This window comes from Bombina bombina, chromosome 4 (assembly GCF_027579735.1).
Source record: "Bombina bombina isolate aBomBom1 chromosome 4, aBomBom1.pri, whole genome shotgun sequence".
In the NCBI taxonomy this organism is placed as follows: Eukaryota; Metazoa; Chordata; class Amphibia; order Anura; family Bombinatoridae; genus Bombina; species Bombina bombina.
Window position 1 is genome coordinate 942196543 of NC_069502.1, and position 26680 is coordinate 942223222.

The 26680-nt window shown below is 38.2% G+C and overlaps 1 protein-coding gene and 1 long non-coding RNA gene across 2 annotated transcripts in view; one reads left to right on the top strand and one right to left on the bottom strand.

Annotated features, from left to right (window-relative positions):
* The window catches only part of HEATR1 (HEAT repeat containing 1), a 184475-nt gene that overhangs the window by 99052 nt on the left and 58743 nt on the right, over positions 1-26680 (top strand). The window contains exons 21-26 of the mRNA XM_053711938.1: positions 1138-1310; positions 8642-8806; positions 10324-10566; positions 20626-20757; positions 21686-21795; positions 24687-24830. Of these exons, the coding sequence (XP_053567913.1) occupies positions 1138-1310; positions 8642-8806; positions 10324-10566; positions 20626-20757; positions 21686-21795; positions 24687-24830 (967 nt within the window). The remainder of the gene's footprint in view (positions 1-1137; positions 1311-8641; positions 8807-10323; positions 10567-20625; positions 20758-21685; positions 21796-24686; positions 24831-26680) is intronic.
* Positions 1235-26423, bottom strand: LOC128657562 (uncharacterized). The gene is made up of 3 exons (XR_008402113.1): positions 26333-26423; positions 10245-10596; positions 1235-1364 (listed from the first exon to the last, which is right to left on the bottom strand). It is a non-coding gene; the product is annotated as an uncharacterized LOC128657562 (long non-coding RNA).

Consider the following 26680-nt stretch of genomic DNA (forward strand, 5'->3'; position numbering starts at 1 on the left):
AACCTGAAAACGGCTGGAAGCGATCACAATCGCTCTCAGCGTTTGAAAACCCTGAAGACGTACAGGGTACGTCTTTGGTCATTAAGTGACAGTTTTTGTAGGACGTACCCTGTACGTCCTTGGTCCTTTAGGGGTTAAATTCTTAGGCAGACAACTTGACCACTACTCTATCAGTTCCCACGGATGTTTGTAAATGTATTTAAAAGTGAGAAATTCTATGAAAGTGATACAACAAAGCAAATAAAATATGTGATCAAACAAGTACAGTGCATAGATAGAAATGCAAAAAATATACTTAAAATATTATTGACCACAAATTAAAATAGATGTAGAAAGTCCACTTTATTTTCTTGAATTCTTCTGTTATAGTAATGTCTTAGGGTGGTTTTCTCAAAAAGATAAAAACAGACAAAGTGCAAAACAGTTTACATATAAAATGATATGCCAATTCTGAATGAACAGTACTCACATGGGGAGAGCTTCTATAGCTCTAAGTTATAGATTTTCTTTAAAATCCCACTGGCATAGACCAGAACATGTATTCCAAGGATTTATTACAATATCCATTTTTTTTAGATGTATAAAAACAGATAAAATACAAACAAATTTTACAGAGCCAGGCACAGATTTCAATCAAGGGAATGCACACCGGCAGCGTGTATTAGACCTGTAAACCAGTTTATCTTTAGTCACTACAACGCTCTATGTTTAACTGGGCAATTTCTCATTCATCTGTTAATGCCGCTCTGTGAATAATTCTCTTCTCCAATGTACGTTTCTTCACTCTCAGGCGACTTTTTCATGCAGTTTTAAAAATTTTTTTCCAGTTTATTTCCATTATCAAATTCTGCAGTCTTTTTATATATTCATTTTCTGATGCACCCGCTCCTACTGAGCACGTGCAAGAGTTCACAGTGTATGCTGTACGTATTGTTAGGAGATAGATGCAAATTTTGAAATTTGTCAGATAAAAATCTACTGCTCATTTGAAATTTGGAGTAAGTGCTATTGCATTGTCTTTTTGTTATGCATTTATTGTTTAGGCAATTCTACTGTATTTAATCGTCCTTTAAATTGAATTTTATTGCTCCACGCCCTGAACAGTCAACATGTTTTCCCTCTCTTGTCATCTTGCAGTGGTAGTATGCTTGCTGATAAACTTGACAAGTCCAGTTAGAGAAGTGCGCAGGGCAGCAATTTCCTGCTTACAAGCCCTCAGCATAGTGAAGGATTCCCCATACTTCTTGCTCATACAGAATCTGGTGCTCAGAATGGAAGAGATAGTAGCAGACGCTACTTTTGTGGTCCAGGTAATCTTGCATGCAGCTTACATGAGTCCTGTTTCAGTCCTTGGTTTCTCATTACTGTTAGTAGTTTAGAAGGAAACACGGATAACAAAGCATTACATATACAATGGAACTTAAGGGCAAATGTCTTCCTACCCAGTTAATACATCACTATTAACTTATTTCTCCAACATTGGTGTGTCCGGTCCACGGCGTCATCCTTACTTGTGGGATATTCTCTTCCCCAACAGGAAATGGCAAAGAGTCCCAGCAAAGCTGGTCACATGATCCCTCCTAGGCTCCGCCCACCCCAGTCATTCTCTTTGCCGTTGCACAGGCAACATCTCCACGGAGATGGTTAAGAGTTTTTTGGTGTTTAAATGTAGTTTTATTCTTCTATCAAGTGTTTGTTATTTTAAAATAGTGCTGGTATGTACTATTTACTCTGAAACAGAAAAGGATGAAGATTTCTGTTTGTAAGAGGAAGATGATTTTAGCAGACAGTAACTGAAATCAATTGCTGTTTCCACACAGGACTGTTGAGATGAAGTAACTTCAGTTGGGGGAAACAGTTAGCAGTCTTTTCTGCTTAAGGTATGACTAGCCATATTTCTAACAAGACCATGTAATGCTGGAAGGCTGTCATTTCCCCTCATGGGGACCAGTAAGCCATTTTCTTAGTTAAACATAAAAGAATAAAGGGCTTCAAAAAGGGCTTAAAAACTGGTAGACATTTTTCTGGGCTAAAACAATTGCTTTACTAGGCATATTATGCAGATTCTAACTAATTATTGGTATTATAATCTTGGGGAACGTTTAAAAAAACGGCAGGCACTGTGTTGGACACCTTTTTCAGATGGGGGCCTTTCTAGTTATAGACAGAGCCTCATTCTGGGACTGTATAGGGGTTAAATGTAAAAACGGCTCCGGTTCCGTTAATTTAAGGGTTAAAGCTCTGAAATTTGCAATACTTTTAATGCTTTAAGACACTGTGGTGAAATTTTGGTGAATTTTGAACAATTCCTTCATACTTTTTCACATATTCAGTAATAAAGTGTTTTCAGTTTGAAATTTAAAGTGACAGTAACGGTTTTATTTTAAAACGTTTTTTGTGCTTTGTTGACAAGTTTAAGCCTGTTTAACATGTCTGTACCATCAGATAAGCTATGTTCTATATGTATGAAAGCCAATGTGTCTCCCCATTTAAATTTATGTGATAATTGTGCCATAGTGTCCAAACAAAGTAAGGACAGTAATGCAACAGATAATGATATTGCCCAAGATGATTCCTCAAATGAGGGGAGTAAACATGATACTACATCATCCCCTACTGTGTCTACACCAGTTATGCCCACACAGGAGGCCCCTAGTACATCTAGTGCGCCAATACTTATTACCATGCAACAATTAACGGCTGTAATGGATAACTCCATAGCAAATCTTTTATCCAAAATGCCTACTTATCAGAGAAAGCGCGATTGCTCTGTTTTAAACACTGAAGAGCAAGAGGACGCTGATGATAACTGTTCTGACATACCCTCACACCAATCTCAAGGGGCCATGAGGGAGGTTTTGTCTGATGGAGAAATTACAGATTCAGGAAAAATTTCTCATCAAGCTGAACCTGATGTTGTGACATTTAAATTTAAATTAGAACATCTCCGCGCACTGCTTAAGGAGGTGTTATCTACTCTGGATGATTGTGACAATTTGGTCATTCCAGAGAAATTATGTAAGATGGACAAGTTCCTAGAGGTTCCGGTGCCCCCCGACGCTTTTCCTATACCCAAGCGGGTGGCGGACATAGTAAATAAAGAGTGGGAAAGGCCCGGCATACCTTTTGTTCCCCCCCATATATTTAAGAAATTATTTCCTATAGTCGACCCCAGAAAGGACTTATGGCAGACAGTCCCCAAGGTCGAGGGGGCGGTTTCTACTCTAAACAAACGCACTACTATTCCTATCGAAGATAGTTGTGCTTTCAAAGATCCTATGGATAAGAAATTAGAGGGTTTGCTTAAAAAGATTTTTGTACAGCAAGGTTACCTTCTACAACCAATTTCATGCATTGTTCCTGTCACTACGGCAGCGTGTTTCTGGTTCGAGGAACTAGAAAAATCGCTCAGTAAAGAATCTTCGTATGAGGAGGTTATGGACAGAGTTCAAGCACTTAAATTGGCTAACTCTTTTGTTTTAGATGCCGCTTTGCAATTAGCTAGATTAGCGGGGAAAAATTCAGGGTTTGCTGTCGTGGCGCGCAGAGTGCTTTGGCTAAAGTCTTGGTCAGCGGATGTGTCTTCCAAGACAAAATTGCTTAACATTCCTTTCAAAGGTAAAACATTATTTGGACCTGATTTGAAAGAGATTATTTCAGACATCACTGGGGGAAAGGGCCACGCCCTCCCACAGGATAGGTCTTTTAAGGCTAATAATAAGCCTAATTTTCGTCCCTTTCGCAGAAACGGACCAGTCTCTAATTCTGTATCCTCTAAGCAAGAGGGTAATACTTCACAACCCAAACCAGCCTGGAAACCAATGCAAGGCTGGAACAAGGGTAAGCAGGCCAAGAAGCCTACCACTGCTACCAAAACAGCATGAAGGGATAGCCCCCGATCTGGGACCGGATCTAGTGGGGGGCAGACTTTCTCTCTTTGCTCAGGCTTGGGCAAGAGATGTTCAGGATCCTTGGGCGCTAGAAATAGTTTCTCAAGGTTATCTCCTGGAATTCAAGGAACTACCCCCAAGGGGAAGGTTCCACAGGTCTCAATTATCTTCAAACCAAATAAAGAGACAGGCATTCTTACATTGTGTAGAAGACCTGTTAAAGATGGGAGTGATACATCCAGTTCCAATAAGAGAACAAGGAATGGGATTTTATTCCAATCTGTTCATAGTTCCCAAAAAAGAGGGAACATTCAGACCAATTTTGGATCTAAAGATCCTAAACAAATTTCTCAGGGTACCATCGTTCAAAATGGAAACTATTCGAACGATCCTACCTACTATCCAGGAAAATCAATTTATGACTACCGTGGATTTAAAGGATGCGTACCTACATATTCCTTTTCTGGACAAGCATTACCAGTTTGTGGCACTTCCATTTGGATTAGCCACTGCTCCAAGGATTTTCACAAAGGTACTAGGGTCCCTTCTAGCGGTTCTAAGACCAAGGGGCATTGCAGTAGTACCTTACTTGGACGACATCCTGATTCAAGCGTCGTCCCTGTCAAAAGCAAAGGCTCATACGGACATCGTCCTAGCCTTTCTCAGATCTCACGGATGGAAGGTGAACAAAGAAAAAAGTTCTCTGTCCCCGTCAACAATTGGGAACAATAATAGATTCCTTAGAAATGAGGATTTTTCTGACAGAGGTCAGAAAATCAAAACTTCTAAGCTCTTGTCAAGTACTTCATTCTGTTCCTCGTCCTTCCATAGCGCAGTGCATGGAAGTAATAGGATTGATGGTTGCAACAATGGACATAGTTCCTTTTGCACGAATTCATCTAAGACCATTACAACTGTGCATGCTCAGACAGTCGAATGGGGATTATACAGACTTGTCTCCGACGATTCAAGTAGATCAAAAGACCAGAGATTCACTCCGTTGGTGGCTGACCCTGGACAATCTGTCACAGGGAATGAGCTTCCGCAGACCACAGTGGGTCATTGTCACGACCGACGCCAGCCTAGTGGGCTGGGGCGCGGTCTGGGAATCCCTGAAAGCTCAGGGTCTATGGTCTCGGGAAGAGTCTCTTCTCCTGATAAACATTCTGGAACTGAGAGCGATATTCAATGCTCTCAGAGCTTGGCCTCAACTAGCAAAGGTCAAATTCATAAGGTTTCAGTCAGACAACATGACGACCGTTGCATATATCAATCATCAGGGGGGAACAAGGACTTCCCTGGCGATGAAAGAAGTGACCAAGATAATTCAATGGGCGGAGGATCACTCCTGCCACTTGTCTGCGATCCACATCCCAGGAGTAGAAAATTGGGAAGCGGATTTTCTGAGTCGTCAGACATTCCATCCGGGGGAGTGGGAACTCCATCCGGAAATCTTTGCCCAAATAACTCAATTATGGGGCATTCCAGACATCGATCTGATGGCGTCTCGTCAGAACTTCAAGGTTCCTTGCTACGGGTCCAGATCCAGGGATCCCAAGGCGACCCTAGTAGATGCACTAGTAGCACCTTGGACCTTCAACCTAGCTTATGTATTCCCACCGTTTCCTCTCATCCCCAGGCTGGTAGCCAGGATCAATCAGGAGAGGGCCTCGGTGATCTTGATAGCTCCTGCGTGGCCACGCAGGACTTGGTATGCAGACCTGGTGAATATGTAATCGGCTCCACCATGGAAGCTACCTTTGAGACAGGACCTTCTTGTTCAGGGTCCATTCGAACATCCGAATCTGGTTTCCCTCCAACTGACGGCTTGGAGATTGAACGCTTGATTTTATCAAAGCGTGGGTTTTCAGATTCTGTAATAGATACTCTGATTCAGGCTAGAAAGCCTGTAACTAGAAAAATTTACCATAAAATATGGAAAAAATATATCTGTTGGTGTGAATCTAAAGGATTCCCATGGAACAAGATAAAAATTCCTAAGATTCTATCCTTTCTACAAGAAGGTTTGGAGAAAGGATTATCTGCAAGTTCTCTGAAGGGACAGATCTCTGCTTTATCTGTTTTACTTCACAAAAGACTGGCAGCTGTGCCAGATGTTCAAGCATTTGTTCAGGCTCTGGTTAGGATCAAGTCTGTTTACAGACCTTTGACTCCTCCCTGGAGTCTAAATCTAGTTCTTTCAGTTCTTCAAGGGGTTCCGTTTGAACCCTTACATTCCGTAGATATTAAGTTATTATCTTGGAAAGTTTTGTTTTTGGTTGCAATTTCTTCTGCTAGAAGAGTTTCAGAGTTATCTGCTCTGCAGTGTTCTCCGCCCTATCTGGTGTTCCATGCAGATAAGGTGGTTTTGCGTACTAAGCCTGGTTTTCTTCCGAAAGTTGTTTCCAACAAAAATATTAACCAGGAGATAGTTGTACCTTCTTTGTGTCCGAATCCAGTTTCAAAGAAGGAACGTTTGTTACACAATTTGGACGTAGTCCGTGCTCTAAAATTCTATTTAAAGGCTACTAAAGATATCAGACAAACATCTTCCTTGTTTGTTGTTTATTCTGGTAAAAGGAGAGGTCAAAAAGCGACTTCTACCTCTTTCCTTTTGGCTTAAAAGCATTATCCGATTGGCTTATGAGACTGCCGGACGGCAGCCTCCTGAAAGAATCACAGCTCACTCCACTAGGGCTGTGGCTTCCACATGGGCCTTCAAGAACGAGGCTTCTGTTGACCAGATATGTAAGGCAGCGACTTGGTCTTCACTGCACACTTTTGCCAAATTTTACAAATTTGATACTTTTGCTTCTTCGGAGGCTATTTTGGGGAGAAAGGTTTTGCAAGCCGTGGTGCCTTCCATTTAGGTGACCTGATTTGCTCCCTCCCTTCATCCGTGTCCTAAAGCTTTGGTATTGGTTCCCACAAGTAAGGATGACGCCGTGGACCGGACACACCAATGTTGGAGAAAACAGAATTTATGCTTACCTGATAAATTACTTTCTCCAACGGTGTGTCCGGTCCACGGCCCGCCCTGGTTTTTTAATCAGGTCTGATGAATTATTTTCTCTAACTACAGTCACCACGGTATCATATGGTTTCTCCTATATATATTTCCTCCTGTCCGTCGGTCGAATGACTGGGGTGGGCGGAGCCTAGGAGGGATCATGTGACCAGCTTTGCTGGGACTCTTTGCCATTTCCTGTTGGGGAAGAGAATATCCCACAAGTAAGGATGACGCCGTGGACCGGACACACCGTTGGAGAAAGTAATTTATCAGGTAAGCATAAATTCTGTTTTTTGTGTCTGTAAAAACTTTTTTAACTTATGGGGAGGTGAAAAGTGAGTTTAAAATCCTCCACTAAGCACAAAATATAAAGAAAATAACTCATTGTGTAGTTCATTTAACAAATCTAAACAAGTCAGGAGGCTTGCTTTTCCCTGAAAACCTCTGGATACACTGTTTCCAATGCAGTAAAGGATTCTGGGTAAGATATGCAAATGAGGTTCACAATGAATCACTTTTATACTTCAGTCTGCTTTTACGCAGACTCCCTTTACAACATAGCATTGCTGTATGCACAGCTTTTAAGCTTAGCTATGGTTAGTTCAGTGATTCAGACCATTCCAGGACAGCTGCTTAGTGCTTTTTGCCATTTATCAGCTGGGAGTAAGTGAATCACTGCTGTGTGAAGTTGATTTCTGGGCGAAATACAACAACTTTTTAAATTATTAAAAAGTCTAATAGTGTGTGGTTCACTCACTGAAATATGAAAATCTCAAAATTGACCTAGCCCCAGGGGTGTTAAAAAGGTTTAGTAGTGAAGGGTTAGACGATCCTGAGCATTCCAATTTTTTTTTGGGGGTTGTGTGGTTATTCATACCCCGGCATTACTCAGTTTACACTCCCCCCCCCCCCCCATTGTTTGGTCATTGAGCCATGCATCCATTCAGAAGCTGTGACTTCCCACCGCCCTGAATAAAAGTAAGGCACCGTCCTGCACCTCTACTTGTGGGCCATGCTTCCAGCATATCAGAACATTCTATTTTTTGTCAAAAGAGCAGGCAGTCCAGATTCTGATTGGCTGTACCACCCAACGCAGTAAAGAAAATGCTTTGGTGCCTTGATGGCCAGTATTTTGTAAACTGGGTGTTGGCAGGGTACAGATAAACAGTACGTATTGGGAAGGATTAAGAAGTGAATTTAAAGGCAGTATCTGCAATGCTTGATAAAACTCTTTTAAAAAAAACAAAAAAATCCCACTGTGTAATGTTTTACAATTTTAAAGGGACTTTAAACCCAAAAATTTTTCTTTCATGATTCAATTAAATATTCAGAGAATATAATTTTAAACAACATTCCAATTTACTTCTAATTTTTAGATATCCTTTGTTGAAGAAATAGCAATGCACATTGGTGAGCCAATCACACGAGGCATCCATGTACAGCCACCAATCAGCAGCTCCTGAGCCTATCTAGATATGCTTTTCAGTGAAGGATATCAAGAGAATAAAGCAAATTGGATAATAGAAGTAAATTAGAAATTTGTTTAAAATTGCATGCTCTTTCTAAATCGAGAAATAAAAAAAAAATGGGTTTTATGTCTTTAAAATGCAGCAAAGAATTTTTTTTTATAGTTCTATTGATTGTAAATTTACTTAGTGGGGTGGCTTGTAAACGTTAGGTTTTATTTTTTTATCTTTTACTTTGTGAATAGAAATTCATTGTTGTATATTGTTCTCTTTAGGCATTGGGGAACATATTTGAAGAGTTGAAAACACCAGGACCATACAAGTCTTTACCAAAGTCATTGTCTGCTTTGGGTCATCTGCTTACACTCTTACAGGAACCAAGCTGCCCATCTTACATTGGCAAAGTCTTGATGAAAACACTTCAAGAAGTAAACGGAGAGGTATGTTAAACGATCCTTTTATATAATCGCACATTGTCAGCAAATGAATGCAAATTACCCTTATAGTTTAGAAAATTCTACAGGTTAGAGGATTTGTGAAAGCTGAAAGGCCTTTGGTTAAACATGAAAAATAAGCGGAAACAACATCTTCCGTCGTGCAACTCAACTAAAAGATCTTAGATATTATATCTTCCTTAAAGGGACATTAAACAGTAAATAAATCATTGATTGAATGTTGTATGCCGAGCAAAGATTAGCCTGAGAATAATGTGTACATGTATTTTTTAAATATTAAAAAAATAAGGGGTAACATTTCTAATGTCCATAAAGAGGTGAGCGCTGCCATATTGTAACTTAGGTTACCTTTTCTGCTGAGGCCAATTAGGAATGGTTATAAATAACTTACTAGACTGTGCAACCAATAACTGTTTGGAATATAGCTGTGTCTGAACTTCCATGTTTTAACATGAATTAAATTACAGGAAAGGAGAACAAAATAAGTAATGAAAGTATATTGCAAAGTTGTTTTACTACATGCAATTAAAACATTTACATTTAATATCTTGATGTGTTTTAATGTCCCTTTAAGGGAGCACATAAACAGTGGGAATGTTTACAGAATGGCATTTTAGAGCCTTCTGAACATTAAATTATTCATGAAGTCCAAAAGCCAAACCAGTCTTGTTCTCCAGAGAATGAATAAGGGATTGTACTAAGCCCAAAACGTTGCTTATAGATTTGTTAGACCCTGTATATGCAAATGAAATAAAGGTCCTTTTAATTTTATCTGCTGGCGGTTTGGACAATTTTTGTTGTAACAGGCTTGGTAAGCGTTCCCCGTGCTGGAAGTTTGGTGCTATTTCCTACCCTTATCTTGTTCTCCAGAAGAAGCAGCACATGTTGTAAAGTGGAAAAAAAATGCTGTGACGTTTAGAATATCCAATTAATTAAAAAACAAAGACAAAGTTGTTATAAATGCTAAGGCTTATGCAAAGAGAAGAAGCCAAATACAGTGAACATTGTGAGAAAACCTTTAGATGTATAAATGTATGGAGAAAAGTTTTTAAATGTATGGAAGTTGATAAGGAAATGTTAGACGGCCTAAATTTTCCATTTTGTCTTTACAGCAAATTGCAGAGAGAGGGGAAATCAATTAAGGCTGTGGGGGAGAGGGGTATAAAGGCTAATATGATGGGCAGCTCCTTTTATTTATTTTTTGTTTTGTTGGTCCAGATAATCATCTAAGGTTTTTATGGGAACTTTTATCTATTATAATTGCAACATTAGCTGTTAGATCAGTCACAGTTTGGTACAGAACCAATTGTCTAGAAAAATCTCCTTATTGTGTAGCATGGTGAACCTGAGCAAAAATCATGATTATTTGTTCTTCCGCTAAATACCTTTCTTTACTTTAAATGAGAGAACATGAAGACCCAACCTTCCTAGCTTTTGTGATCTTGTCCTTCCAGCTTCCTGGTCTTTTCTCTGACCTCTTAATTGGTTGTCCTCTCTTTCAGACTGTTCTTTCACAGCTGTTACCAGTTTTGGATGGATTGCTGGAGAAGGTTACATCTGCAGCTGACCACATGCTGAAAGACGAGGCTTTTCTGCTTCATCATCTACTAAGAAAATACAATGAATATTCGGCTGGCCTCTTAGTAAAGAACTCTGAAAGCCTGGATATCTTCATACGAGCTTTGAACACCACTCAAATCACTCATCCGGGTATGCCCACCATCCAGATAACTGCCCTCGGACAAGTAAGTTCTACCACATTGTCCATTGCATATCTGGAAAGAAATGGAAACTTTTTAAATTCAATCCACCATTTAAAGCGATGATTCAGATAGGGCATGCAATTTAAAAAAACTTTCTAATTTACTTTTATCTTCAAATTTGCCTTTGTTCTCTTGGTATTCTTTGTTGAAAGCTAAACCTAGGTTGGCTCATATTCTTGAAGGCCGTCTGCATTTTGACAGTTTTCCACAGCTAGACAGTGCTATTTTATTTGTTCCATATAGATAACATTGTGCTTGAGTTATTTATGAGTCAGCACTGATTGGCTACTATGCAAGTCTGTCAAAAGAACTGAAATAAGGAGACAGTCTACAGAGGTTTAGATACAAGGTAATTACAGATGTAAAAAGTATATTAATATAACAGTGTTAGATATGCAAAACTGGGGAATCGGTTATAAAGGGATTATCTATCTTTTTAAACAATAAAAATGATGGAGTAGACTGTCCCTTTTAAAATAAATAACCCTGCAAAATTAATCCTAGTGGAATAGAGTAGACCATCACCATGACTCTATGGGGATGATAGATGAATTTAGAAGGGAAAGTATCATCAGGCAAGAAGCACATAAAAGTTCTTTGTATTAATATTTGCTGCAGAAATACCATTTACAAGGAGCTCTTTGCTTTCTCTACCTCGCCAAGTAGGAAGTAGAATTGATAGCATATGTGAAATTTTTCTATGTGAAAAGCAGCTATTTCAAATTACAAAATAGAGGTGAAGGAGTGATCTGTAAACGGTACCAGCAGGTAAAATTGATTATTAGGGACACATTAAAGGGAGGTACACTGACATTAAACAACAGTAGAATTGAGTAATCAACAAATGCATAATAAATAGACAACACAATAACACTTGCTTTGAATTTCAAATGAGCAGGATATTTTTTTTTTCTGACAAATTTTAAAGTCTGCAGAATTTCTTCATGGAATGGAATTGGAATTTTATTTTAAAATTGCATGCACTGCGTGAATCCTGAAAGTTTAATTTTAATCATGTCCCCTTAAATATTAAAGACTCACAAAACGTATAGACTTTAACATAAATAAAATTTCTTGTATATTTTAAGACACCACTCGGTTGTTCAAAGTGCGTGAAGGTTGCATGAAGTAAAAAAATCTATAATATATATTTCTTTCATGTAAGTGGCAAGAGTCCATGAGCTAGTGACGTATGGGATATACATTCCTTCCAGGAGGGGGCAAAGTTTCCCAAACCTCAAAATGCCTATAAATACACCTCCCACCTCACTTATACCTTAGTTTTACAAACGTTGCCTCCTATGGAGATGGTGAATTTAGTTGTGCTTGATTTCTTCTGTGATGGGCGCTTCTATGCATTCGGAAGCCCAATTCCTCTCAGAGTACAGTGTTTGTCAGAGGAATGTGAAGGGAGTATTGCCTGTTGATTTAGTGGTTTCACCGGCTCTCTGTAATCGGTCACAGGGATTCATCCCCTGTCTCCCTTTTTGGTTTGGCTGTCTGCTATATGTGGATGCGTGTCTTCCGGTAAGTATGTATAATTTTTTAAGACACTCTCAGCTATGTTTGGCGCTTTATGTTATAAAGTTTTAAATATATGTATTTGCTTATATTTGCCATGAGTCAGGTCTATGTTTATTTCCCTTTCTTTCATGTAATTAACAAGAGTCCATGAGCTAGTGACGTATGGGATATACATTCCTACCAGGAGGGGCAAAGTTTCCCAAACCTTAAAATGCCTATAAATACACCCCTCACCACACCCACAAATCAGTTTTACAAACTTTGCCTCCAAGGGAGGTGGTGAAGTAAGTTTGTGCTAGATTCTACGTTGATATGCGCTCCGCAGCAAGTTGGAGCCCGGTTTTCCTCTCAGCGTGCAGTGAATGTCAGAGGGATGTGAAGAGAGTATTGCCTATTGAATGCAGTGATCTCCTTCTACGGGGTCTATTTCATAAGGTTCTCTGTTATCGGTCGTAGAGATTCATCTCTTACCTCCCTTTTCAGATCGACGATATACTCTTATATTTACCATTTCCTCTACTGATTCTCGTTTCAGTACTGGTTTGGCTTTCTACAAACATGTAGATGAGTGTCCTGGGGTAAGTAAGTCTTATTTTCTGTGACACTCTAAGCTATGGTTGGGCACTTTATTTATAAAGTTCTAAATATATGTATTCAAACATTTATTTGCCTTGACTCAGAATGTTCAACTTTCCTTATTTCCAGACAGTCAGTTTCATATTTGGGATTATGCATTGAATTATCATATTTTTTCTTACCTCAAAAATTTGACTTTTTTCCCTGTGGGCTGTTAGGCTCGCGGGGGCTGAAAATGCTTCATTTTATTGCGTCATTCTTGGCGCGGACTTTTTTGGCGCAAAAATTCTTTTCCGTTTCCGGCGTCATACGTGTCGCCGGAAGTTGCGTCATTTTTTGACGTTATTTTGCGCCAAAAATGTCGGCGTTCCGGATGTGGCGTCATTTTTGGCGCCAAAAGCATTTAGGCGCCAAATAATGTGGGCGTCTTATTTGGCGCTAAAAAATATGGGCGTCGCTTTTGTCTCCACATTATTTCAGTCTCATTTTTCATTTGCTTCTGGTTGCTAGAAGCTTGATGTTTGGCATTTTTTCCCATTCCTGAAACTGTCTTATAAGGAATTTGATCTATTTTGCTTTATATGTTGTTTTTTCTCTTACATATTGCAAGATGTCTCACGTTGCATCTGAGCCAGAAGATACTACAGGAAAACCACTGCCTGCTGGATCTACCAAAGCTAAGTGTATCTGCTGTAAACTTTTGGTAGCTATTCCTCCAGCTGTTGTTTGTAATAATTGTCATGACAAACTTGTTAAAGCAGATAATATTTCCTTTAGTGATGTACCATTGCCTGTTGCAGTTCCCTCAACATCTAAGGTGCAGAATGTTCCTGATAACATAAGAGATTTTGTTTCTGAATCCATAAAGAAGGCTTTGTCTGTTATTTCTCCTTCTAGTAAACGTAAAAAGTCTTTTAAATCTTCTCTCTCTACAGATGAATTTTTAAATGAACACCATCATTCTGATTCTTTGGACTCTTCTGGTTCAGAGGATTCTATCTCAGAGATTGATGCTGATAAATCTTCATATTTATTTAAGATGGAATTTATTCGCTCTTTACTTAAAGAAGTACTAATTGCTTTAGAAATAGAGGATTCTAGTCCTCTTGATACTAATTCTATACGTTTGGATAAGGTTTTTAAAGCTCCTGCGGTTATTCCAGAAGTCTTTCCTGTTCCTAATGCTATTTCTGCAGTAATTTCCAAGGAATGGGATAAATTGGGTAATTCATTTACTCCTTCTAAACGTTTTAAGCAATTATATCCTGTTCCGCCTGACAGGTTAGAATTTTGGGACAAAATCCCTAAAGTTGATGGGGCTATTTCTACCCTTGCTAAACGTACTACCATTCCTACGTCAGATGGTACCTCGTTTAAGGATCCTTTAGATAGAAAAATTGAATCTTTTCTAAGAAAAGCTTATCTATGTTCAGGTAATCTTCTTAGACCTGCTATATCATTGGCTGATGTTGCTGCAGCTTCAACTTTTTGGTTGGAAACTCTAGCGCAACAAGTATCAAATCGTGATTCTCATGATATTATTATTCTTCTCCAGCATGCTAATAATTTCATCTGTGATGCCATTTTTGATATTATTAGAGTTGATGTTAGGTTTATGTCTCTGGCTATCTTAGCCAGAAGAGCTTTATGGCTTAAGACCTGGAATGCTGATATGGCTTCTAAATCAACTCTACTTTCCATTTCTTTCCAGGGAAACAAATTATTTGGTTCTCAGTTGGATTCTATTATTTCAACTGTTACTGGTGGGAAAGGAACTTTTTTACCACAGGATAAAAAGTCTAAAGGTAAAAACAGGGCTAACAATCGTTTTCGTTCCTTTCGTTTCAACAAAGAACAAAAGCCTGATCCTTCGTCCTCAGGAGCAGTTTCAGTTTGGAAACCATCTCCAGTCTGGAATAAATCCAAGCCTGCTAGAAAGGCAAAGCCTGCTTCTAAATTCACATGAAGGTACGGCCCTCATTCCAGTTCAGCTGGTAGGGGGCAGGTTACGTTTTTTCAAAGAAATTTGGATCAATTCTGTTCACAATCTTTGGATTCAGAACATTGTTTCAGAAGGGTACAGAATTGGTTTCAAGATGAGACCTCCTGCAAAGAGATTTTTTCTTTCCCATGTCCCAGTAAATCCAGTGAAAGCTCAAGCATTTCTGAATTGTGTTTCAGATCTAGAGTTGGCTGGAGTAATTATGCCAGTTCCAGTTCCGGAAACGGGGATGGGGTTTTATTCAAATCTCTTCATTGTACCAAAGAAGGAGAATTCCTTCAGACCAGTTCTGGATCTAAAATTATTGAATCGTTATGTAAGGATACCAACATTCAAGATGGTAACTGTAAGGACTATATTGCCTTTTGTTCAGCAAGGGAATTATATGTCCACAATAGATTTACAGGATGCATATCTGCATATTCCGATTCATCCAGATCATTATCAGTTCCTGAGATTCTCTTTTCTAGACAAGCATTACCAATTTGTGGCTCTACCGTTTGGCCTTGCTACAGCTCCAAGAATTTTCACAAAGATTCTCGGTGCCCTTCTGTCTGTAATCAGAGAACAGGGTATTGTGGTATTTCCTTATTTGGACGATATCTTGGTACTTGCTCAGTCTTTACATTTAGCAGAGTCTCATACGATTCGACTTGTGTTGTTTCTTCAAGATCATGGTTGGAGGATCAATTTACCAAAAAGTTCTTTGATTCCTCAAACAAGGGTAACCTTTCTGGGTTTCCAGATAGATTCAGTGTCCATGACTTTGTCTTTAACAGACAAGAGACGTCTAAAATTGATTACAGCCTGTCGAAACCTTCAGTCTCAATCATTCCCTTCGGTAGCCTTATGCATGGAAATTCTAGGTCTTATGACTGCTGCATCGGACGCGATCCCCTTTGCTCGTTTTCACATGCGACCTCTTCAGCTCTGTATGCTGAACCAATGGTGCAGGGATTACACGAAGATATATCAATTAATATCTTTAAAACCGATTGTTCGGCACTCTCTAACGTGGTGGACAGATCACCTTCGTTTAATTCAGGGGGCTTCTTTTGTTCTTCCAACCTGGACTGTAATTTCAACAGATGCAAGTCTCACAGGTTGGGGAGCTGTGTGGGGATCTCTGACGGCACAGGGAGTTTGGGAATCTCAGGAGGTGAGATTACCGATCAATATCTTGGAACTCCGTGCAGTTTTCAGAGCTCTTCAGTTTTGGCCTCTTCTGAAGAGAGAATCGTTCATTTGTTTTCAGACAGACAATGTCACAACTGTGGCATACATCAATCATCAAGGAGGGACTCACAGTCCTCTGGCTATGAAAGAAGTATCTCGAATTTTGGTTTGGGCGGAATCCAGCTCCTGTCTAATCTCTGCGGTTCATATCCCAGGTGTAGACAATTGGGAAGCGGATTATCTCAGTCGCCAAACGTTGCATCCGGGCGAATGGTCTCTTCACCCAGAGGTATTTCTTCAGATTGTTCAAATGTGGGGGCTCCCAGAGATAGATCTGATGGCCTCTCATCTAAACAAGAAACTTCCCAGGTATCTGTCCAGATCCCGGGATCCTCAGGCGGAGGCAGTGGATGCATTATCACTTCCTTGGAAGTATCATCCTGCCTATATCTTTCCGCCTCTAGTTCTTCTTCCAAGAGTAATCTCCAAGATTCTGAGGGAATGCTCGTTTGTTCTGCTAATAGCTCCAGCATGGCCTCACAGGTTTTGGTATGCGGATCTTGTCCGGATGGCATCTTGCCAACCATGGACTCTTCCGTTAAGACCAGACCTTCTGTCACAAGGTCCTTTTTTCCATCCGGATCTGAAATCCTTAAATTTAAAGGTATGGAGATTGAACGCTTGATTCTTGGTCATAGAGGTTTCTCTGACTCCGTGATTAATACTATGTTACAGGCTCGTAAATCTGTATCTCGAGAGATATATTATAGAGTCTGGAAGACTTATATTTCTTGGTGTCTTTCTCATCATTTTTCTTGGCATTCTTTTAGAATACCGAGAATTTTACAGTTTCTTCAGGATGGTTTAGATAAGGGTTTGTCCGCAAGTTCTTTGAAAGGACAAATCTCCGCTCTTTCTGTTCTTTTTCACAGAAAGATTGCTATTCTTCCTGATATTCATTGTTTTGTACAAGCTTTGGTTCGTATAAAACCTGTCATTAAGTCAATTTCTCCTCCTTGGAGTTTGAATTTGGTTCTGGGAGCTCTTCAAGCTCCTCCGTTTGAACCTATGCATTCATTGGACATTAAATTACTTTCTTGGAAAGTTTTGTTCCTTTTGGCCATCTCTTCTGCTAGAAGAGTTTCTGAATTATCTGCTCTTTCTTGTGAGTCTCCTTTTCTGATTTTTCATCAGGATAAGGCGGTGTTGCGAACTTCTTTTGAATTTTTACCTAAAGTTGTGAATTCCAACAACATTAGTAGAGAAATTGTGGTTCCTTCATTATGTCCTAATCCTAAGAATTCTAAGGAGAAATCGTTGCATTCTTTGGATGTTGTTAGAGCTTTGAAATATTATGTTGAAGCTACGAAATCTTTCCGTAAGACTTCTAGTCTATTTGTTATCTTTTCCGGTTCTAGGAAAGGCCAGAAAGCTTCTGCCATTTCTTTGGCATCTTGGTTGAAATCTTTAATTCATCTTGCCTATGTTGAGTCGGGTAAAATTCCGCCTCAGAGAATTACAGCTCATTCTACTAGGTCAGTATCTACTTCCTGGGCGTTTAGGAATGAAGCTTCGGTTGACCAGATCTGCAAAGCAGCAACTTGGTCCTCTTTGCATACTTTTACTAAATTCTACCATTTTGATGTATTTTCTTCTTCTGAAGCAGTTTTTGGTAGAAAAGTTCTTCAGGCAGCGGTTTCAGTTTGAATCTTCTGCTTATGTTTTTTGTTAAACTTTATTTTGGGTGTGGATTATTTTCAGCAGGAATTGGCTGTCTTTATTTTATCCCTCCCTCTCTAGTGACTCTTGTGTGGAAAGATCCACATCTTGGGTAGTCATTATCCCATACGTCACTAGCTCATGGACTCTTGTTAATTACATGAAAGAAAACATAATTTATGTAAGAACTTACCTGATAAATTCATTTCTTTCATATTAACAAGAGTCCATGAGGCCCACCCTTTTTTGTGGTGGTTATGATTTTTTTGTATAAAGCACAATTATTCCAATTCCTTATTTTATATGCTTCGCACTTTTTTTCTTATCACCCCACTTCTTGGCTATTCGTTAAACTGATTTGTGGGTGTGGTGAGGGGTGTATTTATAGGCATTTTAAGGTTTGGGAAACTTTGCCCCTCCTGGTAGGAATGTATATCCCATACGTCACTAGCTCATGGACTCTTGTTAATATGAAAGAAATGAATTTATCAGGTAAGTTCTTACATAAATTATGTTTTTGCAGTCTTAACAGTTTCAGTATGGAATTTATGTTTTAGGGAGATTATTTAAGTACATTTTTTTTCTTTCCTTCTTTCTTTTTTTCTGTCTCTGGTTCTTCTTCCAAAGGGTGATCTCCAAGATCATAATGGAACAATCTTATGTGTTTCTGATAGCACAAGCATGGCCTTTCTGGTTTTGGTATGCAGACTTTGTCCGAATGTCCTTGGTCAGAGCTTTTGATTTTGAAAGCTTATTTAGAGGAGGAGCAGTATTCGCCTCAGCGTATTACAGCTCATTTTACTATATCAGTCGCTATATCTTGGGTTTTCAAGAATGAAGCTTCAGTTGATCAAATTTGCATAGCAGCAGCTTGATCTTCTTCGTATATTTTTACAAAGGTTTTACCTTTTTGATGTGTTTGCTTCTTCTGAAGCAGTCTTTGGTAGAAAGGTTCTTCAGGCAGCTGTCTCGGTTTGATTCTAGTGCCTATGATTTGAGTTTTTTATAGTTTTTATGAAAAACTTAATTAATATTTGGATTTAATTTCTCAGCAGAAATAGCTGTTTTTATTTTATCCCTCCCTCTCTAGTGACTCTGTGGACTTCCACATCTTGGGTATTATATCCCATACATCACTAGCTCATGGACTCTTGCCACTTACATGAAAGAAAACATAATTTATGTAAGAACTTACCTGATAAATTAATTTCTTGCATACTGGCAAGAGTCCATGAGACCCACCCTATTTTTTGGATGTTTATGATTTTTTTTTTTTGTAAAAGCACATTATTTTTTCCAGTTCCTCTTTTTGTATGCATTTTTAATTCTTTTTACACCTCACTACTTTGCTATACATTAAACTAAGGTATGAGTGAGGTAGTAGGAGTATTTATAGGCATTTTGAGGTTTGGGAAACTTTGCCCCCTCTTGGTAGGAATGTCTATCCCATACGTCACTAGCTCATGGACTCTTGCCACTATGAAAGAAATGAATTTATCAGGTAAGTTCTTAGATAAATTATGTTAAAAATATATATATATATAAAATATAATTTCTTCTTGTTTATCTAGATAACAAAAATGCCCCTTTGCACATACAAGTGCAAAATCCTAGAATTATTACAAAATCAATTTTTTTAATTCATATTTTTAAACAAATAACATTATTAAAAAGCTATAATTTTCCCCCCACAATTTAGTCACAAACTTCTCATGAATATGCATGAATATTTGGGGTTTATTTTTGGTTTCTAAAATGCTAATGCTTGTCTATTTATTCAAAATAACTGTCACCTTTACAGTACAGTACTATCTTTATGATGATACAGTGTATACAAAAGTAATAAAAATGATATAAAACTAACTTTTAGGTTATACGTATAAGCTGTATTATATGTAAATATTGCTTAAACGACTTAAGATATTCTTGTTTACACTTGGTCCCATTTTACAGATACAAATATACAAATATTCCAAAATCCAAACTATTTTGAAATCCAAACCTTTTCCGGGCCCAAGCAGTTTGGATAAAGGGTTTCCTACCTGTATATGCCTCTTGTTATTCACCTACCAGATGTGTTCATCTAATTCCCAGTAGTGCACTGCTGCTCCTTTAACAAAGGATACCAAGAGAAAGATGTAAATTTGAGAATAGAAGTAAATTAGAAAGCGGTTTAACGTGGGTTCCTTTTAAAGCAGAGCTGGTCAAACTATGTCTTGCAGGCCACATTCAGCCCTCAGAGGCTTTTAATGTGGCACTCGGAAACACTAACAGACTAAAGTAATGCAGAAAGAAACCGTTCCACAACTCTCATTTAAAGGGACATTAAATTCATAATTAGACATTCATGATTTAGACAAAACATACAATTTTAAACAAATTTTCAATTTACCTCTTATTTAATTTGCTTCCTTCTCTTATTATCATTTGCTGAAAGGTTTATCTAGGAAAGCTCAAGAGCAGCAAAGAACCTAGGTTCTATCTGCTGATTGGAGGCTGCATATATATATACCGATTTTTATTGGCTCACCCATGTGTTCAGTTAGAAACCAGTAGTGCATTGCTGCTCTTTCAACAAATGATACCAAGAATTAAACACATTTGATAATAAAAGTAAACTGGAAAGTTATTTAAAATAGTATGTTCTTTCTAAATCATCAAAGAAAAGTTTTGGATTTCATGCCCCTTTAAATAATTAAGCATGTGCATATTTGTACTAAATTTGTATAATTGGAGATAGTATATACAATTATTTTAAAAGGACATGGCAGCAGTTTTGCAAGAATGCTTTTAAAAAGGCTATGCATTGCTGCCATCTAGTGTATAACATTGTTAAAAGCGTTCTTAAAAAAACCTGCTGCTATATAGTGCTCCAGACACGTGACATGTTCTCTTTATCAGGAATACAGTTAATTGATAATAGAAGTAAATTAGAAAGTTGTTTTTAACTTTATAAGTGAATCCCTTGATAATTTTCAATTAATAAGAAGGGTTGGTCCAGTCATGCCTTTTACCTTGTTCTGTTTTATTTGCTTCCAACTTAGATAACTAAGGCATTCTACACCGCACTGGATGATGGGAATGTTAAGCAGAAAGTTCTGGGCGTACTTTTTGACTTGCTTTTAAATTGCAAAAATCCTGTATGTGCACAAGCAGTCAGCAGCGCTTTTAAGTCGGTAAGTCAACCAGGTCTTTAAATACACTTGACATTATTGTGTTTCAAGGTTTTGCTCTAGGAGAATGTACAACTTAAATGATTTAAATTTGTTAAATACAGTGATGGCAAATGTTTTGGGTCTGGGTGCCCCAAATTCCGTGTCTCTTTTTTTTTTTTTTTTTTTGTGCCAGTAGGTTGGGTATCTTGGTCAATACTTTCCATGTCCTGGTTCCAATCTCACTGCTGCATTCTTGTTGCATTGTACCTTTTTAGAAGAGTACCATGTGTATACACAGTTATTCTTTCTATGCAACAGCATGCTGGGAATTGTAGATTCCCATGCATGACCTAGGAGAGAAAAGGTGACAGTCCACTACTGCCGTATTAACTTACAGTATAGTGGTAGTACACAAGTGACAATCCTGTCTCGCACACAAATATAACATATACAACTTTCACAAAATAGTATACATTGTTGTATGTACTTGGGGAGTATTCAGATTACTGGCCAATTAGCTAAGCTACCAATGAATTTCATGACTGAGCATTTATATTTTGATTTCTTGCACATAACAGATGCTTTCATAGATATTTCAGCATAATAATGCAAAATATTATAGCGCTAAACAGATAGCAATGATTCAATTACCTGTAGCAGATTTTTAAATACGTCTTACTGTGGTCTACATCTGAAATCCCATTATAGCAAAAGCCATTTCGGGTTTCAGTGCAACAGAGAGACTGAGCTTGAATGTATTTTAAAAGTTCCAGTTAAGGCATCAATTGAGTTGGAGATATCTATCTATCATCTATCACAGTATTATCTAGGTTTTAAGTTGGTTAGTTACATACAAATCCTTTCACAAAAAGGACTGACATATGTGCCAGAATTCATGTACTAATATCAGCAGCTGACATTTATTTGATCAATTTTTTTATGTGTGCAGATATCCATCAGCTCTGAACATATTAGTGCTGAACTCGAGCCCCCAGGAAGAGAGAAAAGTGTTTCAACTGTTCGACAAACAAGGAGACAGAAGATGATGAAACAACAAAGGTAGTACAAACCGTCCTTTAAAAAAAAAAAAAAATGTATTTAAAGTGAATGTAAAGTTTGAGGAATGAGTGCCCGGTTTTTAATAATCCTATTAAAAACAGGGGCACTTTCATTCATCAAACTTTAAATTACACTGCTTTTGTTAAAATACTTACCTTTTCTTTCTGCAAGCCGCTCCAGCGCTTCTCCAGCCCGTCGCAAGCCTCTTCGTATGCCAGGAATGACGATTCCGGCATCCTCCAATAACGGCTTCCCCCCGGGGGAATCATTGCCTAAAGCAACGCCGTGATTGGGGGAAGGCTGGAATCGTCATTTCTGACGTCGTGATTGGGGCGGAGGAAGCGCTGGAGTGGCTTGCAGAAAGAAAAGTTAAGTATTTTAAAAAAGCAGTGAAATTTTAATTTTGATGAATGAAAGTGCCCATGTTTTTAATAGTATCATTAAAAACCAGGCACTGATTCATCAAAATTTACATTCACTTTAACTAAATAATATCTTTTAAAATTTTAAATGTTTTACTTTCTTGTTTAAAATGAATAAATAAATCTTTCATTGCCTTTTTTTTTCTCTCCTTCCATTAATATATTTTAACTTTAGCTTTAGAGAAAATACCTCTTGTTTTAATTTTCCTTAAAGGGATAGTATACACTAATTTTCATATAACTGCATGTAATAGACACTACTACAAAGGATAATATGTACAGATACTGATATAAAAATCCAGTATAAAACCGTTTAAAAACTTACTTAGAAGCTTCAAGTTTAGCTCTGTTTATAAGGTTACTGGAACACCCACTGCAAGTGGGAAATATCAGACACTCCCCCCTGCCCCTTCTTTTGCATATGAAAAGACCCTTTACACAAACAGAAGCAAGCTGGAGTAGGTTTCTGTCGGTATTCTCCTAAAACTTTAGGTCTTGGTTAGGAGTCTGAAAATCAGAGCAATGTTATTTAACCCTTTCCTGCACACGATCGCAAGATTTCAATTATTGGATCGTGTCTGGGGGGCATCCCTACAACCCTAGGAACGCCCTCCAGACCGCGATCAAATCCAGGAAGCACAGAAAGCATCAGGACAGCCGTTGGCTATGACGTTCTATTCCGTCATAACGGCTCTAAAGCCCAGTGTAATTATGATGGAATAGAATGGCATAACGGCATTAAAAGGTTAAAAATAAGCAAAACTATCCATTTTTTAAAACAAACAAACCTTTATGGGCTATATAAATAGATAATCTACAAAACATTTATGCAAAGAAAAAACAAGTGCATAATGTCCCTTTAACCCCTTGAGTGCTAATGACGGCTCTGAGCCGTCACAGAGTTTCCCACTCTGGTGCTAATGACGGCTCAGAGCCGTCACTAGCACTCTCCCAACTTGAGGGAGATCTGGGGGCTCCCACCCGCTCCCGGCGATCGGTGCTGCATAATGCCAGGCATCGCCGGGGCTTCCCGTTTTGCGTGGTGACGTCACGCGCAATAACGTGATGACGTCACCGCGCAACTTTATTTAACATTAACAATGTTAAATATAGTAGCAGGGGGCATGCTGCTTAGAAGCCTGTATCTCAGGCATCTAAGCAGCTACAGACCCCTAAGACCCACCGTTGGAAAGGTAATCACCTAACCTTTCCAACAGTGTAAGTCTTGGGGATCTGAAATAAGTACAAAAATATATATTTGTAAAAATATAAAATAAAAAAACCTTTAAAAAAACCTTTTAAAAAACCTTAGCACTCAGGTGGGAAAGTGCTTAGCACTCAAAGGGTTAAGTGTTGGGCCTTCCAATTTTGTGTCTCAATGGTGACTGCCCATCCTGTCATTTGCGACTTAACCAGTACTTGCCAAACACGCACAATTGCCAAAGCTTATCCACAGTATCTTTAGTTGTATCCCTACATGAGTGACAGGTTCTGCCCAGTGCTTGAGAAACATGGAACTGTAAATGGGATAAAATGCTAAAAAATTATGGGGGGGGGGGGGGGGGAATTGTGTTACAGCTTAATAAATAAAAATATAGGCGTGGCATAATTGTGTGGAAATTATATAGTTCCCCCAAGATATAACTTAAAAATAAACAAATGTTTTTTTTACAACTGCTAATGGATTAGGAATATTTATTTGGATTACTAGAGTCGCCTTTTCACAGTAAATTATATCAATTACTTTGTCAAACTAATTTGACATATGGCTGCGGGTAGCGGCATTTGTCTATTTTCAGTGCCAGATATATTCTGTGTTAAAGTGCAACATACAAAGATCTGTTCAAATACCCTAATATAACACTAATCTATCCAGGCCGAAAATAGTTGTAGTTTCTTTTGTATAATTACTAGAGAAACATAGTGTAGGGTTTATAATTATATTCATGGCGGCGTTCCATCTATTTTTTTCATCTGATGCTTATTCCTTTAATTGCTATTCAATTAAAAGTTCAGGGTTATTAAGATTAAATGAATTGGGAGTAATTGTGCTATTTCTGTTGTACGTTTCTTATCTGGGCTCAGTATGGGATTCTGTATTACAAATTATGCTGAAGGTACTTAACTAAGGTCAGTGATTAACACTGATTGAGTACTCGCAAAGAGTGGACCTATAAATGTTCACAATATTTCTTCACAGTGGAAACCAATAAACTTCAAAGGGTTAATTACCTTACTGTTAAGAACTATCCATTTGTAATTTAAAATCTGGTTGTCACTGAACACAACTCCTGTATTCTGTAAATAAACTTATTTCTTTAGCTATCTTCATCATTTTTGCTGCACCAGTTTTGGACACACATGATTGTTTTTTATGCTCTGCATTGTAGGCGTTTCCTCAAATGGCCCTTTTATAACATTTCTTTGTCCTGTGTTTTTTATTTTATTTTTTAACTCTTTGTCCCCAAGGAAAACTCAAGATCCCGAAAGCACTACAGAAGAAGGAAGTGTTAACTGGCCAAGGACAACCCTGATTTTAGAACTTTTACAACACAAGAAGAAGCTGAAAGAACCACAAGTCTTAGTGCCGTCACTATTTTATCTGCTCTCAAGGTATCTGCATATGTTGTACTCTACTCTCAAGCTATAGTTTCTTCTCACGTGGTTTGTGTACCGCCTTGTGATTACAAGACTGTTTTGTAGTCTAGCAATAAATCTACATACTGGCAAAGTAGGAAAACTTTCTGAACGCATTAACACTTTTTTTCTGTGCAAATGTTTTTCAATGACCAATTCACCTCCAAACACACACACCATTTGCCTTGATTATAGAATCCAATCTTCCTATTGGAGTATACAAGGCTTTACACAATCAAGCAAGCAAAACTTGTACTGTTTTTATCACTTTTGTTGAGGCCAACTAGGGCTAGATATGTGGCAGGGTTAGGCCTGTAAAAGCTGCAGTGTGCAATTCTGATTCTTAGAACTAGAAACACAGGGTTATCTTAAAAAAAGCTTAACCCTGGTTAATGTGCTTCGGCTTAATTGAACCGTAATCCGACCATAATCTTCTCTGGTTGGGTAAATACTTAAAGAGATAATAAAGTCCAAATTAATCTTTCATGATTCGGGTAGGGCACATCATTTTAAAAAACTTTCTAATTTACTTTTATCATCAAATTTGCTTTGTTCTCTTGTTATTCTTAGCTAAGAGGCTAAACCTAGCTAGGCGCATATGCTAATTTCTAAGCCCCTGAAGGCCGCCTCTTATCAGAATGCATTTGACAGTTTTCCACAGCTAGTGGGCGTTAGCTCATGTGTTTCATATAAATAACGTGCTCCCGCACGTGAAGTTATTTAAGAGTCAGCACTAATTGCCTGAAATGCAAGTCTGTCAAAAGATCTGAGATAAGGAGACAGTCAGCAGAAGCTTAGACTCAAAGCAATTACAGAGGTAAAAATGCAATTTACAAGCACTTACTTTGAATTTGAAATGAGGAGTAGAATATTTGCTGACAATTTTTAAAGTTAATCTGTTTTTCCCTCCCCCTGTATCATGTAACAGCCATCAACCAATCACAAAATGAACAGTCGTATAAACTGTGCACTTCTGCACACGCTTATTAGTAGCTGGAGCCAACTGTACATATGAGAAGACTGTGCACATTATGATAATGGAAGTATACTGTAAAATTGTTTTAAAAATTACTAGGAAATAAGCCTGCCCAGAGGGCAGTCTAAAAGTAAATAAATAAAATAAAAAATACAACCCCCAAAGCTAAAATTACAAAAATATAAAAATGTAAAATTACAGAAAAATATTAAACAAAATAAAAAATTTAAACCTAAACTAATAACCCTATAAAAATACTACTAAAAATGACTAAATCCCCCTAGCAGTAATACCCCCCACCCACCAGATCCCCCCCCCCAAAAAAAAAAATAACACTAAAAAAAAACTACCCATTGTCCCTAAAGGGGCATTTGTATGGGCATTGCCCTTAAAAGGGCATTCAGCTCTTTTTTACAGCCCATTAAATCTCTCTAAAATAACCCCCCCCCCCCCCCCCAAATATAAAAAAAATCCTAACACTAAGCCCCAAATAGGTACTCACCGTCTCTGAAGTCCCGCGGAGAAGGTCTTCTTCTAGGCGACTCCATCATCTTTATTATTTGTTATACATTTTATTAGGAATGTCACCACAGAACCTGCAAACAAATATTTTTTTCCATTTACATTTTTGGCCTTTTTTTAGAACAGCTGCTGATTATTGCCGAGTTCTCCTTGTTTCTACTAATGGCTCAATTGTTCTATCCATATGGCTCTTCTGCCTTTCTACAGTGCCCTATAACTATGAAAGAATTCTGGAAAGAATAAACTAAGTACTTTTGATGTCCTACCCCCTTAAAGTAGATGTGATACTCTCTTACTGCCAGAAATCATTTACCCCATGTGCTGTCAC